Source organism: Myiozetetes cayanensis, unplaced genomic scaffold, assembly GCF_022539395.1.
Source record: "Myiozetetes cayanensis isolate MyiCay16 unplaced genomic scaffold, myiCay2020 scf15, whole genome shotgun sequence".
Classification (NCBI taxonomy): domain Eukaryota; kingdom Metazoa; phylum Chordata; class Aves; order Passeriformes; family Tyrannidae; genus Myiozetetes; species Myiozetetes cayanensis.
In genome coordinates, this window is record NW_026087159.1 from 18,612,306 (window position 1) to 18,630,166 (window position 17,861).

The window sequence follows — 17,861 nt, forward strand, 5'->3', positions numbered from 1 at the left end:
AGGTTTGAATCAGGTATGGGATGGATGTTGAATTATGTTTCTCCTGGTGCTCAGCACAGAGAGGAGAGTTAGGGAAACTGTAGTTTTTTGTGCAGGTTTCACTACTTACTGCACTAAAGAGAGCTCTAAGCAAGGAAATGGTGGTTTCCTGGCACACAGAGACATTCTCAGTAAAGCTGAAGTGTTTCTGTGCTGTACATTTCCAGCACAAAACTGCTGCCAGGAGCTCTCCTCTGATTTGCTCAGGTTCACAAAACATCAAGGTGAATAATTGAGACAGGCTGAGTTTGTGAACCCTGGGGAATTCACAGCGACAGAACAAAGAAGGAAAGAAGAGATGCTTGGAGCTTCATGCAGAGGGTCTGCTCTGTCTTTTAAGAGAGGTTGTAGTGCACTTGTTGACTGAGATAGCACAGGAAGAAATACAGGTGGGGTTGAAGGCAGCATCCAGGGCTTGTTCAGACCAACCACAAAATGTCCCCAAGGAGAAACTCCACTAAGTTTCAAAACACTCAGCCCCAAGTAAAGCCCATGTAGTCATATAATCACAGAATGTTTTGGCTTAGAAGGGATCTTAGAGGTCATCTTGTTCTAACCTGCCATGGCAGGGACACTTTCCACTAGATCAGGTTGCTCCAAGCCCCGTCCAGCCTGGCCTTGAACACTTCCAGGGATGAAGTGGTCCCTTCAGTTATTTTTAAAATGAAAGAACAAAAAGAAAACACCCTGTGCAGAAAAGCTCTTTGGCCCTTTTCTTCCTTCCTTTCCCAGAAACAAGTTTGCAGTCCCCAAGCTGGAGGTTTGCCTCACTCTTCAGACAGCATCCACTACCAAATTACATCTTCACCAGGACATTCCCTTTTGTGATGTGCTGGAGGAAACTGCTGCCAGGTCACCACTCCTGATCCAACCCCACCACCGACACCGGGCCTTGGATGGACCTTTGTAGAAGGGATGGGTGGATTAATGACCTTCTCCAAACTGCCTTCTCCCTTCTGAATCCTCAGTAGGACATTCACACCTACTCCTGTATCGACCAAGAAGTTAAAATATATGTTTCTATCCATCATAACAGCCTTTGCTCTCTCCTAGCACTCAACTCCCTCGCTGTCAGTGCTGCCGAGTGTTTGTGGTTCATGCTTACCCACACCAGGGCTGTGTAACTCACTGGTCTCATGCAGTTGTTACCCCCACAAAATACTTTCAGGTGCTTGAAGCAGCAGCAGCACACCTCTGGTTTGCAGTGTTCCAGCACGCAGTCACCGCTGGGTCATTCCTGGTAGTGAGCAGGGGAGGTTTAGGTTGGATATCAGGAAGAATTTCTTCACTGACATCGTTGTCCAACCCTGGCACAGAGCTGCCCAGGGCAGTGGTGGAGTCCCCAGCCCTGGAGGTATTTAAAAGCTGTGTGAGTGTGTCACTTCAAAGACATGAGCTACTGGCAGTGCTGGTTGGACTTGTCCAACTGGTCCGTGGTTGGACTTGATGATCTTAGAGGGCTTTTCCATCCTAAATAATTCTGTGACCCTGTATCCAAGTGGAGCACACAAAGCTGCAGCTTGGGCCCCTTCTCTAAGAGAGATTTGATCTCCCCCCTCCCAGGTGCCCCTGAGCTCACCTGGCCTGCCATGCCGGTCATTCCTGCTCTGAAGACCAACTATTTCAGCTCAAGTTGCCCAGGAAATGTTCAGGTAGAAAGATGGCCTTTAGGTCTGAGCAGGGAGCAGCCAGCCTTGCTTCTGGAAGAGGTTAGGGCAGCTCTGCCTTTAACTCCCAGCAGTTATTAAGCAGAGTTGTCCTGTGGGCTGCTTGTCCCTAACCCAGATTTTGGGAAGCATGTCCTGCTCTCCCTGAGCTCTGCAGGGAGAGACAAATGAAGAAAACACGAGCAGGAGTTGTTCTTTTTTTTCTTTTTTTTTTTATGGTGGCAGTTATTTCTACTGCTACAAATTGCATTTTTTACTACCCAGAACTTCATTTCCACCAGCATCAACTTCTAATACTTCACAGGGATGCTGCAGTTTCACTGTTCATGGGGTCTGATTGTGTAAGAGGAAAAAAGGGGCACGTCAGGCTGCATCTTTGAGTGTACCTGTGGCCTGCAAACAGCCCTTTTGGTAAGCTGGCATGGGACAGGAGTGTTCTGGGCTGGTTCAGACCATCTGCAGAGACTGATGTGCTCCTGGGCCACTGGGGCAGTCCTCTTAAATCTGAGCTGTGCATAATTTGAATGCAGTGCTAAAATGGAGTTCAGCTGCACCTCAGCAGTGAAATGTGAGCATATTTTACCCGTGTCAGAGCACTGGAGTGTGGCCAGAAAGCCAGTGTAGTCATTTTTTGGGCATGATGTTCAGCTGTATTTTATTCAGCTCCCTGTCCTGCACTTCACTGCTTGGCTCCGTGAGCTGCAGCCGAGCATCCCTCGCTCCGTGAGCTGCCTCCTTCCACCCTTTTTGAAGCCTCCTTGTAAAATTAAAAACCTGCATCGTCCTTTTGAGGTGAAAAGCACTAGAGCAAGCAAGCTGTGGTGGTGGTAATATAATGTAAAAAACACCACCAACCTAAGGGTAAAATGTCTCCCAGCTCCTGGAATGATAATGCAGAGACAAGATGTAAAATATGGCACACATAAAATGTGTTGCTTTCTCATAGGAGCAGAATTAATGGATGCTCTAGAAAGCAAATCAAAAAAACCATCATGAAAGGGCTTTTTCCAGGGAAGAATATGAGAATTCATTGGATTTAGACGTGAGAAGCAGTGGTTTGTGGTAATGAAAGTGCTAGCAAAAAGGGAACTGAGAATTGTGTTTTTTGTGTTGGTGAACTTGTATTGTGTGAATAAGCACGACCTCTTAAGGACAAAGATGGGCTTCAGCACCTGAAATTCTCTTTGCTGGGTGTCGCTGTCCTCTCACTTCTCCGTGGTTGGTATTTTCACACTCTGGCTACATTTCACACCAGGTTTTTTAAGCACATCCCCAGCAAGGGAGATGGAAGAAGCAATACTGCTGGAGGAATCCTTTCTCCATGTCACCTCCTTGGCTTGGGGGTATTGGCTCCAGGAGAACCTGCCTGGAGCTGTTGATGGTCTCTTTGCTTCCCTCACAGGACCACGCGGATATCGAATGGAAGTTCGCGCGGACGAAGCTCTGGATGAGTTACTTCGATGAAGGTGCCACTCTGCCCCCTCCTTTCAACATTGTCCCCAGCCCTAAATCAGTCTGGTACCTTTGCAAGTGGATCCACAACCAGCTGTGCCCAGGTGATGAGTCTGACAGTGAACAGAAGAGGCATGAAAACCTCAAAACGTTCACAGTAAGGAGCTCCTGGGTTTGTACTTCGTTTTTTTTGAGGGTGTTGTGCATGTTCAGGATCACGAGGGCCACTGCTCTGCTGGGGCAGCAGACAGCTGCTGGATCCTAACTTGCTAAGAGCCATTAGGAGCTCTAAAGACCGGACCAAAGAGGTAACACACCTGTGTTTTTCTCTTTCCAGGAACGGCACGCTGACAACCTGATTCAGAATCAACATTACCAGGTAAACTCCTGAGCAGATCCGGTTTTAACTGGCTGCTTCCTTTTTTTCCTGCTCTAGAATACATTTCCATAAGTGTAGGTCCTCTTAAGAGGATTTTGCTTATCACAGATTAAAACATTTCCTCACTGGAGGTGGATGGTTCAGTAAATCTCTCCTTGCCTTTCGGCCCCCTTGAGTGGTGGAAAACTTGCCAGGTATCAGTCTGGCCACTGAAGTGAAGGTGACATCCCTGTGGCCAACAGGCTGTCATGCCACTTCAGTTAAAACTGTTTCTGTGCATTTTTACACTCTTGAATTGCTCCTCTCCTGATCTTTTTGTAAAGCATCCCCAACTCCAACAGTGGCTGGGATTTGCTTTTGTTTTGGGCGGCTCATTGTTGAATCTTGCTGGTTTTGTTTGTTCTCAGCCTGCCTGTCATCAAGGACTCATTAAAGTCAACCTACAAAATGGATGAAACTTTATTAAAAACACTAGCTTGAGTCCTGGAATTCAGTGGGATGCATTATGCCAGCAGGCTGGAAGGAAAACAAATCCTGCAGAATTTTAGGTGGTACCTCAGGCTCTACTGCCAAAAGACATCAGTGATTTGTCTTACTTAAGACATCCCCTACCTTTTGAAGAGTGCTTTTATCTGATGTTGATCGTTAACATAATTAGTCACCTTTGACAACAGCTTTCTGACAGCAACAGTGGGACCTCTTAAAAACCTCCCAGCAGAACCATCTTCCTGCTTGGTGTTGCTCAGACTGGTTATCCCTGTTTATGAAGTGGGGGAAACAAAGGGCGAGTTTGGTGGTGGAACATCCACAGAGAGCCTTGGTGTGTGTTGGCTGGCAGAGGTAAATGTTCAAGCTCAAGTGACGTGCTTTTCACGTCATTTTTTGCCAGTGTACCCTCCTTGGCTTTCAAATACTTTATAATAGGATAAACAGGATACACAAAATGTACACACGAGACTGGTAAGTGTAAAAACTTCCAGCAGCTGAGATGAAAGGGCTTGAGCACATGGAAGAACATCAAGAATTTGTTCTCCACAGTTTTGACAAATACAAACCCCAGCACAAAACACCTGCTTGACCTATGTAGCTAACGACTGAGCATCCCAGATGGGAGGTACATCAACCTGTCCCAAGGTTTGCTCTGTGTAAAAGGAAGCCTTCTGTTTCTGATGGTGAGTGATTTTGGTCTCAGCCAGCAGAGTCAGGACAGCTGCTGTTTGTAAGTGCTCAAAGAAAACACAGTAAGAACAGTTTGGGCTGAGCCAGCCAGTTGAATCACTTGGATTGTTTCCCATTCCAGGAAGTGATAAGGAATCTTGTGAAAAGATACGTTGCAGCGATGATAAGGACTTCCAAAACCAACGAAGGTTTAACTGAAGAGAATTTCAAGGTAATTTATTACTCCTTAGTAATAATTTATTATATTAATTTAAATAACTACTTGCAATAGTTGTTAAGATGATTTGTAATGTGTGAAAATAGGACTATTACCAGAGCTGGGAATATATCTAATGGGCACATGGGGGGGGGGGTGAGCAGAGAATATTATTGTCTTCTCATATGATCACCTCCCAGATTTTAATATAGAATATGTTATGTCACCAAAACTGTTAGAAAAGGGTAGGAAGGAAGTATGTGATTTGTGTCAACATCACGTTCCTAATCCTAATGCAGACAGAGCCAAAGAATGAGTTGGGCTTAATGAATATTAACACTCATTAGCAAAATTCAGGTGGGGCCTGTCAGTTAAAGAGGATTCCTGCCATATTTCTGCATTTCAGCAGTCTTTGCTCTTCTGTAACTGTCTTATTTGAGTTTTTGGGGGATCAGGGATGGGCAGAGGAGGTTGATCAATATGACCAAGTCCCCCCTAAGCCTTTGGGGACAAAGACCTTGTGAGGTCTCCAGTTCCCTGAATCGCCAAACCATCGTTGTTTGTGCATCACCGAACACGGGCGTGGTGTTCTCGTGAGCCTGATTTGATACCAGCCATTGACACAGCTGGCAAAGCTGCTGAGAGTAACTCCTTTCTCCTCCTGCCCTAGGAATTAAAACAGGACATCTCAAGTTTTCGCTACGAGGTTCTTGACCTCTTGGGAAACAGGAAGCCCCAGAGGAGGAGTTACTCCACCAGCAGCACAGAGGTGTCCCAGAAGGACGAAACAAATGAGGATGGTGCCGGAGAAAAACCCCGAGCCAAGAGCGTGTCTTTCAACGTAGCCAACAAAAAGAAGGACTTCAATGTGTCTGCTCTCATTAAAACCATGTCTGGCATCGACCTCGTGGAAGAGAAGCCAAAAAGCAACGGGATCAGTAAGCGCTCCTTTGTCCGCAATGGGAACAGAGTTCAGAGATTGTCCAGCTCCAAGAAGGAATCCTTCAAGAGACTGGGCCTGCTCTTCTCCAAGATGAACGGACACGTACCTGAACCCAATTCAGAACCCATGTACACCATTTCAGATGGGATTATTCAGCCACACTACATGTGGAAAGACATTAAATATTCTCAGATTGACCGAGAGAGGGAAGAGAATTGTTCCAAAAGTGAAATTAACCTCAATGAGGTGGCCTACAGTGGGAACACGAGACTTACAGGGCAGAGCAAGGAATGTCCTGTGGTTTGTGCCAGCTCCCTTCACTGTGCTTCCAGTATTTGTTCCTCTAATTCCAAACTTATAGACTCGTCAGAGGATGTGTTTGATTCATGGGGAGAGGCCTGTGACTTGTTTATAAACCAGTGGAAAGATGGACAGGAGGATCACGTTACCACTCGGCTCTGAGTAAAACTATCTTAACACTCACTGGAAAACCCACCCAAGAATTGGTAATTGTTTGCTCTCATCTGATTCAACATTACTGTTCCCTTTCTGTCCACAGGTGAAAAAAAAAAAAAAAAAAGTGTAAACACACTTATGTTAGCCTATTTTATAACCATCTGCACATTTTTTAATTTATTTTTTTACACTCGCTAATACTAAACTCAAGGTTTCAGCGTTTATAAGGTCATTATAAACCACAGGAATACCTTCAGATGTAGTCTTAGTCTTCAAACCCCACAGACTTCAGATGCACTGGTGGCTGAGGAAAGGATTTCTCCAGTGGTCCCATCATCATTTGACCATAGGTTGGGTTTCACTGCTGTCCAACACCATTGGCTCAGTTTTCCTCAACAACACACCCAGCTGGTGAGCAGGAGGATGAGAATCACATTTAAAATCTTTCTTAAAAGGGTTTCAACTTACAGCTGGTGTTTTGTTTCCTTTAAGCAATATGACTTCTGATTCATTCAGTTGTGCGTGTTTTTTCAGGCCATTATTATTATATTAACATTGTAAATTGTTATTCAATATGAGACCCCCTTTGATCAGCCAGCTGGAACACGTTATTATTTGCTTATTTGCCTAATTTCCCTTTTAGGGAGCAGAAAGACCTTCCAGTTAGGCTGACAGTGGCAACAAGCACCTGGCTTCACTACCAACTCCTCCGTAGATGAACTGACCCCAAACCAGCCGTGGCTGCTTCAACTACAAACCTACACGTTTGTTTCTCTTAGGCTGAGCCAAAACCCAGCTCTAAGCCTTGCCCTTGTTTTGCAGTTCCTAATCTCATTTCCACCACTTGCATTCACTTCTTGCTGGATCTCTCTGATGGATGTCAGGCTTCAGGGAGGAACCCATCCTCCCGGGATATGGCAAGTGCTGAGCGAGATCATCTTCCCTGGGCCTGGGAGCTGCACTGCTGAAAAGCAGCCTGAGCAGCAGTGGCTCAAACTGCATCAGCAGCACGGAATGGCTCTGCAGCTCCTCTTCTAAGGTGCAGCAGAAAGGAGAGTGGCAGGAGGTAGTATCTTTTATTCCCCCAGTTGTGGTAGTGGCTGGACAGGGCTCACCACTGTCACTGCTTTAGTTCCAAGGAGCATCAGAGCAGGGAGGAGACAACCTCGTGAAGGGCAAAATGGTTGAATTGTTAACAGTGATTTTTTGTGGTTATTTCTTTTTTTTTTTTAATTTTTATTTTATTTTTAACAATGTGATACTTGAACTTTCTTCTGCAGTGTTGCTAAGAGACACCACCACTTGAGAGCTGTTATTAATCAGCTGCTTTCTTGGAGGAACCGAGTGCTGACAAGGAGCTCAGGAATGGCTTTGTGCCTGCCCTCCTGCGAGTCTGGGTTCCCAGGAGAGGTTATGTGAGCTGCACCATTTCCCAAGGGTGCCTGCCAAAAAATCACCTCATCTGTGCACTGAGTTGGGAATTGCCTTTGGAAAAGAGTAATGCCAGAAAATCTACACCTGCCGCTGCAGGGGAGCAGATTTTACCAGCAAGGGGCACCAGCAGCTCTTGTGGCAGCGTGGAGGGTCAGGAGGAGAGGGGTAAGGGATGCTGGGTCACCTGCAGCTGGATACTCTGCCCTGGTTTTAAACTCTGCTCCCTTCCTTTTGGGAAGCAAAACCATCTTGTTGGGCTTTTCCTTTGGGCACCTGTGCAGCTTCATGGAACAGGCCCAGTGGAGCCCAGAAATCAGGCAGGAATGTGAATGTTCAGCCAGTTCCTGAAGCAGAGCTGCAGGTGCCAACACATTGAACTCGTGGAGGCTTTAAATAAAGACCTCAAAATACAATACAGCCCTGGTGTCAAGAAAAATCAGCAACTAGGAGCAGGGACTCCAAAATGTTTCTGTGTTCCTGGAGTAAAATGACACCAGTCTTGTTAACAGCAGGCAGTGTAAAACCCAAAATATTTAAGTTTCTACTGAAGGCAGAGTGAAAGGCATTTTGTATCAACCCATTTCAGGCTTTCTCGCTAATTGCAGGGTTAGAGTTGTCTTTGAAAACTGCATCTCCTCTTCCTTCATGGAGGGCTGAGCAAAGTGACATTGGTGCTACACAAGGAGACTTGCAAAATCCAAGGGTCAGGAGCAGCTCGCTGATCATCCTGTGAGCAAATCCAGCACTCCTGTCTTAGGAGCAAATCCATCAGTGCAGGGGAGCTGCAGGGAGGACCCACCACAAGTCATGCAGCAGCTCACAATTAAAGCCCCAGCGCTCAATGAACCCAACCGAGCACATCTCTGTGAAGATGAACAGCAGCAGGAGCTGCTGCAGGGGCTTGAAGGAAAGGGTTTGAGTCCTTTGATGCCTCACCTAACCACCCTGCAGGATTATGAAGTCTACTTGACGTAGGGGCAGCAAATATTTTTGGTATGTCCTGTGTAAGGAGTAAGAATGAAAACAATTCAAGTACAGTTATGCAGATTATATCAAGAGGGCTTGAGAGCAGGCCAGAAACAGAGTTTGTATCCCTGGACAGTGGAAAGCTTTAAGAACAAGCCCACAGCTACTGGTGATGATGATGATACTGTGCAGTTTAAATGCAGCCCTGCATTAACTGGTACAGACAATAAAATGAAAAGTGATCAACTCTGCAGTGCTGCCCCCAAAAATGTAAAAATCCCTTCCATGGGAACAGTGTGAGTCACGTTCTCCCCTGCTGTGTCCTGAAAGGGCAGGTGTCAGGAGGGATAAAACTGTCTGCAAAACCCCTTGCAGTGCTGTGCTGAAGGGGGAAGATCCCTCACTTGGCTGCTCAGCTGGGGCTCCCCCAGGGTTTTGTTTCTTGACTCAGATCCTTCCTTGCTCCCAGCTATGAGCGACTCTGAGCTGACTTTAATTTAACACAAATAATTTGATTTGGCTGTGATTAATGCATGTGTCCAGGAGTTTGCAAAACTGTCAAACTGGTCCCCCAAAAGGCAGAATTCTCTGTGATTGCATCTATGCATCCCCACTGGTAGCAATAGACTTTATAGCAGCTGGTGAATTATTGTTTTGCTAAAACAGGAGCTTCAGGGGAGGGAAATTGAAGTGTCTTCTGCAAAACACATTTGATTAAAAAAAACCAAAACAACCCAGGTTTCGGTTAATTCACTTGCATTTGCAGTATTTGAGATTTCACCAGCGTTTTTCCATTTTCAATTGCTCAGAAAGAAAACATGTTTTAGTGAAAGTTATTCTTTCCCTCAGAGAAATCAGTGAATGACCACTGTGCTGTCCCCACAAGGAGCAGGGCAGGAGCCAAAGGGACATTGAGTTTCTCCTATGAGGAGTTCAACTTTTCCTTGGCTTGGGTTCAGGATGCACAGCTGAGCTCCAACTGGTACCCACTTAGCCTTTATTCTCTGGGTTTCAGGACTAATCCATAAAACATGCAAAGAATTTGGAATTAGGAATAAAGGAAATCTCAACCACTTGCCCTTCTTTAGGTTTCTTGCTCTTGAAGTTGCATTTTTCCTCACCTCCCAGCCTGATGTCATTTTCATTGGCTTTTTAAAGCAGCACAGATGCAAATGGTGGTGGAATCCTGGAGTGGTTTGGGTTGGAAGGGACCTTAATGATGTTCTTGTTCCAACTCCCCTGCCATGGGCACGGACACCTTTCACTAGGCCAGGTTGCTCTGAGCCCTGTCCAACCTGGCCATGAACATTCCCCCAGGGATGGGGATCATCATCACCAAATAAAAAGTCAACAAATACCACCCAGGGTTGAGAATACCAAGCAGAGCTGTGAGATGTCTGCACTCGGGTGAGAAATCACGTAAACTGTTTCGGAAACAAGGCATAACTGGCAGATCTCTGCAGATTGTTTGGATAACTGCATTTGTGCATCACTCACTCAGTGGTACATGTGTAAATACTCGTGTTTCTGTGTCCCCACGTGTGCAGTGGGCAGAGCCAGGAGGGAGCAGGGTTAGCTGAGCTCTACTCCCCACCCTGCCACTGCCTCCCACCCGTGACCTTGGGCAAGTCACTCGGCCTCTCGAATGCCTCAGTTTCCCCAGCTGTAAAATAGGGATAATAATACTTACCTACCTCGCAGGGGGGGTTTAGTTCATTATTTATAAGCACTTTCAGATCTTCAGATTAAAGGCGCTATATACAGTCAGTAGTTAACACTCGTAGTGGTAGTCTGTACTTTTATTTTCTTACAACTGATTCAGGTTAGGATTCAACTCTATGTCTGTTAGGATAGTTTTCCATGTAGGGAACTAGCATGGTTTCCCATGAAGGGAGTTTAGGGGACTTCTGCAGTAGGACAGCAGGAGCAGCACACCCTGGAAGCCCAAATTCTGACACCTTTGCTTTTGTTATTTATGTCTCACCCTTAACATCACCTTCCTTTGTGTTTCATCCTTTTTCCAACAGTCCACATAACATGATTTTTAGCAGAAACAGCCACTGTACATATTAAAAAGATTTAAATAAATATATTAATGTACAAATATAAACCCTTAACTTTTCAAGGAGGTTCGGATTGGTTGGTGCAACAGAATTCTAAGCGTGGGGAGGTTCCACAGGCCCAGAACTGACACACGTGCACACCAGGACACTGGAGCAGGGCTGGAGGAAAAATTCACCACATCACCATCAACCTTTCACTGGCAAGGGCAGCAAATCACACGGGTGTTAGAGGAGGGCAGAGGGAGGCTGTCACTGGAGCAGGATGTTCTGCCCCAGGAGAGGGTAAAGGCAGCTCCTGGACGCCAACCTCAGGTAGCAGAGTGTGGCCAACACAAAAATCATCCTGGGCAGCAGATGACTTGTCTCCTGCATCCCTACAAAGGGGCTTTTCCCCCAGATCCCTCTGTACAATTCATTTTCTTTAGGGCTTACTCAGGATAAAGGATGAAGTGCGAGGTTTGAGCAGCAGGAGCTCCGAGATTTGACTGGCAGGGTAAGGGCACTGTGAGCATTCTGAGCTCCATTCCAGGAATGTGAGGAGTTGCAGGGATGTGCACTGGCTATCTGGACATTACTGATGGTGTCAGACAGCTTACAAAGCAAAGATATCTGCACAGTTGCTAATGGTGTAAGCCAGGATCTGACTTGCTGCCGGGTTTTCTGGCCCCTGCTGCTCTTACACCATCGAGTGTGTGTTCTGCTTCCCTGGGGAGTTGTCACCTTTGCTTTGGTATTGCTACTTTTCTTTTCAAAAGGCCCAAATCCCCAAGAATAGCACATTTCACTTAACCAGGAAGGGGTTCAGTTTTGGTTGAATTCCTGGTTGAGTTCTCTCTCCTTCACCAAGTGAACTCGTGCTGTCCCTCAGACAGGTCTGTGAGAAAGCTTTGTGCAGGCTCAAAGGCTGATTTCCAAAGAAAAAGGAACCCCCTCCCAACCTCTGCTGCAATTCCACACCCAGAATGGCTAAAACCAAGCAAAACCACCTGAACCACCAGGGATGCCAAGAATTAATGACAGTTGTTACTTAACTAAGAACTCCCTGGAGTTGTTTTTTGGGGGATGGACTGCAAGGACCTCTTCTTCCCCAGAGGGACTCTGCAGGCCCCCCAGCACTGTACCCCCAGCTGAGGCAGGTGAGATGGCTGCAAGCATCAGACACTAAATCATGGAATGGTAAAATTAATTGGAATCAGTGAGACTACAGTGGATAATAAATCCATTCACTGGAGAAGCATCTAAAGTAAACTGTTCCCAGTTTGCAGTGAATGTGTAGCTTGAAACAGCTGTAAAGTCCCTCCCTTGCTGGATTTTTCTGGAGGAGGTGGGGACCACTCTGGGCTAGCCACATCAGCACATTTCCTAAATATCTGTAATTTGATTAAATTTCATTTTTCATACTTCTTTCCCCATTTCAGGCCATTTTAACAAACAATTTCTATATTATTCACATAAGTGCCCCCATCCAGACCAACTGCTTTTTGTTTGATCCTTACCTTCCAAATGTTGTGGTCGCACTCTGTGCTTGATGGAAACACTTTTCCCCTGCTCTTTTATTTTAAGGTGTGCAAAGCAAAACAAACCCCCAGCAGTAACAGCACTAGAACCTCCCAACAGAGCTCACACCACTCACAATTTTAACAGCCAGACCGATCCTGCAGTCCCTTCCTTACAAAACAGGATGAGGTTGGAAGGGACCTCTGGAGATCCCCCAGTCCAACCATCCTGCCCAGGCAGGGCCATCTGACAGACCCTTCTCAATCAACACTCACCAACTACAGACACCAGTGCAGCCCCTTCCCCCAGGCTACCAGCATGGCTTATTTTACTTATTTTGGGGGATTATGTTTTCAGTTCTCCCTCCCATTTGAAGCATTTCCATATCAGCAGTGACTCCTAAGCCAGAAGAGGTGCTGTGCTTAGGACTGAAGATGTGATCTCTCAAGGAGCTGGCCTTTAGCTAACAGAACACTGTGATACCTTTAACCAACAGAGAGAAATGCCTTTTGACTATAAATAGTTGTTTTGCAGCAAGGGGGGCACTTTTTGGGCTAGCTATTTTTTGGGGTATTGTACAGTTATTTAAAAAACAAACTACTGAATGTGTTTATGAGGTGGGTCTGGGAATTAGAGGGCTAAGGATCTTTGAGAAGCAAAAGACAGAAGCAGATGCTTAAGTACTCTTATTTTCTATCTGGTGAGCCCTGGGGACTGGGCTGACTCTAACAACAGTTTTTTTAGGATATCAAATTTTAATATCAAATCTTCATTTCAAAAAAGCTATCACAGAAACGGCTTCACACCAGAGCATATTTTAAAATGCCATTTTACTTCACTGGATAAAAAAGGTGAGGCTTTTTTTTTTTTTTTCCCCCTCTCCTTGTTTTTAAGTTTTGGTTAAAAACATAATGGCCTTTTCCAGGCAAAAGAGCTATTATTAGATGTAAGAATCTGTGTATGTAAAGACAGAGTGGTGACCTCAGCATTTGCCAGTTAAGTGGTAACAGCCACCTCTGGAGAAAAACGGGAGAAAAGGGCAAGAGCAAAAAGCAAAAACAAATGCTTAGTTTTATGTACTTTTCTACTTGCATCTCTCTCATCTGTAGTGCAAAAATCCATGTCATACCCTCGTATAACCTGTAAAAAAATGAAACAATGTACATAATAGATAAAATTATTTATTTTATGTGTATTTTTAGCTTAACTGTAAACTGGAAAAAAAAAAAAGGCATTTAATTTTTTCCCAAAAATGTAAGCCTATTGAAAATCAAGGTGTTTCTACCTTTTCAAGATGTAACATTTCCAGCTGCCTATTGATAATAAACATTTATGAACAGCAACAGATCTGACATTTTATAGGTTTTTTTAAAACATGCTCAGCAGAGACTTCTCAAGGGCTCTCAGTGGTCAGAGGGGCACTTAAGGGCTCTCTATAGAGACTTTATTGGTATTGTCATTAAAAAAGGCATGACACAGTCCTGCTTACCTCCTGTGAAGTTGGTCACCCAAATTTGAGCAAGTGCTTATGGGCAAGAGTGAGACAACACCTAGCTGGGGAAAAAAACCCAACAAACAATCCCAAAATATTAATTATATCCTGGCTACAACAGAAAATACCAAACCTCTACAAGTGTTGGTAAATAAAGTGCACTGCCTGAATGCAGTTACTCCTGTACAAAGAAGTCTAAGTAAGTGTAATTTCATTTTCATTTCCTCCCCAAAGATATCCTTAGACCAGCCCAACTGCATGGGCCACCCTGGAATATACAGCAATATAGTTAATAGTGTAAGGGAGGCATTAAACAACAACTTCTAAGTGTATTAACATAATTTGCTTGTGGAAAGCTGTCCTCCAAGCAAGCCTCATTAAAGGACTGGAGATTCATTTCAGAAGGTTTCCATCAACAATCAGAGTCTTTTGGTCAAGCCTCCAGTGGAACAAGAGTTTCCTCAAGTTAAGCAATGGCAATACCCCTTTCCTTGGAATGCAGGAGATTCCTGACAAGGGAGGCAATGTTAACACATTGACCTATTCCAGAAACAGGGACTGAACTTCCCAGGAAAAGGAGTTTCCCCTCTGTGACACCAGAGTTGACCGGGGATGTGGGGACAGGGTGACTGAGCACTGGAACAGATTGCCAGAGAGATTGTGGAGTCCCTCCCACTGGAGATATTCCAGAACCCTCTGGAAGGTGGGACCTGATAACCCACTGTGGTCCCTTCCATCCTGCCCCATTCTCTGAAGCAGCTTGGCAGGGTATTTCATCTCCTCCTGCTTGTACTTCCTGAAAGGTGATACAAATCACACACTCACATAATGATCACAAACATCAAAATAAACTTGTTTGTTTGTTTGTTTTCAACTATGACAAATATTAACAAAGTGCCGGTTTTAAAAGAGTCAAACCCCACAGGTTTACATTTGATTGGACAATGCAAATAGGGAGGGAAGGGAACAGGAAAATACATAGAGGAGGGGGTAGAGGGAGTTAGATGGTCCTTTAATTTCATCATTAGAGGATATTCTACTTCCTCTTAAAAGACCCTTATTTCTTCTCTGACACAACAAAGTCAAGCAGTTATCCCAGCCACACTTACCTGGGGTAAAACCCAGCACCCCAAAGCTTGTGGCAAAACACTCACCTGCTCCAGGGAAGGCAAGATTTACCCTCTGTAACAAAAGGATCGCCATAAACTGAGCCTCACACATGAAAACCACCCTGGCATCTGTTCCTTGTGCTGCAGATCACCCCACTTGCAGACAGGAGGAGGCTGCAGTCAGTGCCTGGGACGTGCTCTGAGCCTGTGGCTTGTCCTGGCTGGGCTGTTTCCCATGTGCTGCAATTCACATTCAGCTGACCACAAAATCTGGTAAAGCAGCACTGACCTGATCTTCAGTAGGACCTCCTACATACAGGCCTGGCCTGCAAAAATTAATCTCTGATCTTATTTCAAAGCTATGAAGTCCTGGTTCAACAGTTTTATTTTCCTCATGAAAAAAAAGCAGTTACTTGGAAGTCTGGCTCTGGATTTGTGTGTTGAATATCTTCTATATATAATGCAGCCTTTGATGGTGTAATTTTATAAAATAAAAAGGTATCCAGCAGCACTGCAGAGAGAAATGGAAGCTAAGAGTGTAAAAAAGCCCAACTGAGCTAGAAAAACAACTTGCTGGAGAAATTGGTTTGGTTATGATGTGAGGAAGGAGAAAACAGCACACAAGCTTTAGCAAGTGATAACCCAGTGGGCAAACGCTGCTGGGCAAGGCAGAATCAGCGGGGTCTTCCTCTACAGTAATTATAATCATTATCTTCCATAACAGATGGATTTTGTAACTCAAAAGACATCAGAAAGGCCGCCCAACAGCAGGAATGCAGTGGCTGTTGAGGCAGGACTGGTAGGAGCAGTGGGGCACACACAGGCAGGCAGCACTCACAGCCCAACTGCACCAGGGCACAGGCTGGGCATGGCCTTTGGGGCAAGACCAGCTCCTCTGCCAAAATACCAGGCAGCAAAATATCCCTGACCCTGTGGGGAGTGGTGTTCAGATGACACTGGCACTCTGGTGTCACAGAGGTGAATGCAGTTGCACTGGAGTCTGCTCCTTCTGAGGGCAGCAAGACTTGCAGCACTTTAGAAGTACTGAAATACTTAAAACCACAAGAAACTCACCCTCCAAAACACATGTACTGCTGTTTTTATCCTGTGCATTCAGAAGAATCCCAGAATCACCAAAGCTGGAAAAACCTCCAAGACCATCGAGTCCAACCTGTGCCCAATCCCCAGCCCAGAGCCCTCAGTGCCACATCCTTGGACACCTCCAGGGCTGGGGACTCCACCACTTCCCTGGGCAGCCCCTTCCAATGTTTAACCACCCTCTCTGTGAAGAAACTCCTCCTGACTGTCCCACCTGAACCTTCCCTGGCCCAGCTCAAGGCCATGTTCTCTCGTCCTGTTGCTGAGGAAAAGGTTTGGCTCTGAGAGTGGCTTTAACAGCCACAAAACCACAAGTGCTGACAATCTGAGAGCACTCCATGGCACTGCCAGTTGATGGAGCCTGACTGCACAGCCTTCAGGTGGTCATTAATTTCAGCCTGTCTTTCATCTATAAAAACCTCAGTGAAGTAAAGGAGGTGACAAGTATGACTAACACAAATTTAGCTGCATGATTCTCCTGTCTCCCTTTTCAAGGCTGAAAAGCCATCTGCAAAAAATAAAGAAAAATGAGAAAAACAAACAAACAAACAAACAAATAAACCCATTCCAGGATCAAATCTTTGCTTTAAACATTTATTATTAAGCAACAAGTTTCAAGAATCCCAATAAAGAATGGAAATGAAAATATAAAAACACTGATGTGAAGGAAAAAGATTGTTCCAAGTAGAAATCAATACTCATGGATTTTTTAAATCCTTCTAATTAAAGGTAAAATATGGTTATGGCTTTAAGCTATGTCCCAATACTCTAATTCACAGCAATTCTGCTGGGCATGAAAAACCTAGAACATTGGTCTGGTACCAAACTGTAACAGCAACAATCAAATGTGTGCCAGGACAAAGCAGATGAGCTGTGTTTTAGGTAGAACTGTGGAGTTTTTTGGCAGCTGTTTCAGTTAAATGATGCAGAGCTACTGTATTGCAACCCAATAGATTTGAAATAAAACACTCCAGCACTCCCCCTAATTTCTGTACCATTCTAAGCTCTTTTGTAGTTAATAAAAAGGTGGCTTTTCCTGATTTAGGGAGAGGAGTCATCAACCAGCTCCAGGACACGCTGCTAACTGTTCCCCACAGCCCACACTTGCTAGTTAAAAAAGTCAATTTTAAGGCTTAAACAGCCCTGGCAAAAATACATAAATCAAGTCAGAGATACTGCTGTATATCAAATCCATAAGATAAGCTATCTTATCAATTAATGTAATTTTCATGTCTATCAAAGTGGCCAACAAGGCCATGATAGGCCTGGCTAATGCTGAATAATCCAGGTCTTAGATGGGGAAGCAAAACCATACCAAAAAAAGTTGACTCTCAGGAGATAAACTAATACCAGAAGATAAAACATCAATACTTAAATGTGATAACCATTTGTGTAGAAAAAAGCAAGGCTATCTCAGTGACAGTGGAAGAAAGGAGGCATTATTCATAGTTAAAGCCTGAAAGTGGGAGATACTCCCTTCAGGGATTGACAGCAACTGTTTGAGATGTGACAGATGGCACCTGTGACTGTGGTGGAAACACGCTCCCACTAAAGGGCTACATTATCTTCTCTAAAGGAAGGGCAGGGAGCAGGGGAAAGTCTCAGGAGTTATATGGAAACAGTGTCAACTCCAAGAGTGCTGCATGAATTCAAGACAAAGCCGTAAGGAGTCGCTTTTCCCCCTTTTTTACTTAAAATGGATACTGAAGGGAATATAATTCTTTCCCCTCCTGGTTCTACAGGAAATCCTCTTTTCATCAGCACTTAGCTATGCACAAGGGAAAATTTATTAAGAAGTCAGGATGGGCCCAGACAGTTGATTTAAGTTTTGTGAAATAGCAATTGTGCCACTGTCTGAAGCCACTGACTTCATCTCCTTATCCAGGGCAGG

The 17,861-nt window shown here is 44.9% G+C and overlaps 1 protein-coding gene across 1 annotated transcript in view; it reads left to right on the forward strand.

The window, feature by feature from the left end:
* Nucleotides 1-13,616, forward strand: part of TRPC5 (transient receptor potential cation channel subfamily C member 5) — a 93,785-nt gene extending 80,169 nt beyond the window's left edge. Inside the window, exons 8-11 of the mRNA XM_050310546.1 lie at nt 3,109-3,315; nt 3,496-3,537; nt 4,838-4,927; nt 5,583-13,616. Coding sequence (XP_050166503.1) covers nt 3,109-3,315; nt 3,496-3,537; nt 4,838-4,927; nt 5,583-6,317 — 1,074 coding nt within the window. The 3' untranslated portion in view covers nt 6,318-13,616. The remainder of the gene's footprint in view (nt 1-3,108; nt 3,316-3,495; nt 3,538-4,837; nt 4,928-5,582) is intronic.
* The last annotated feature ends 4,245 nt before the right edge of the window (nt 13,617-17,861 follow it).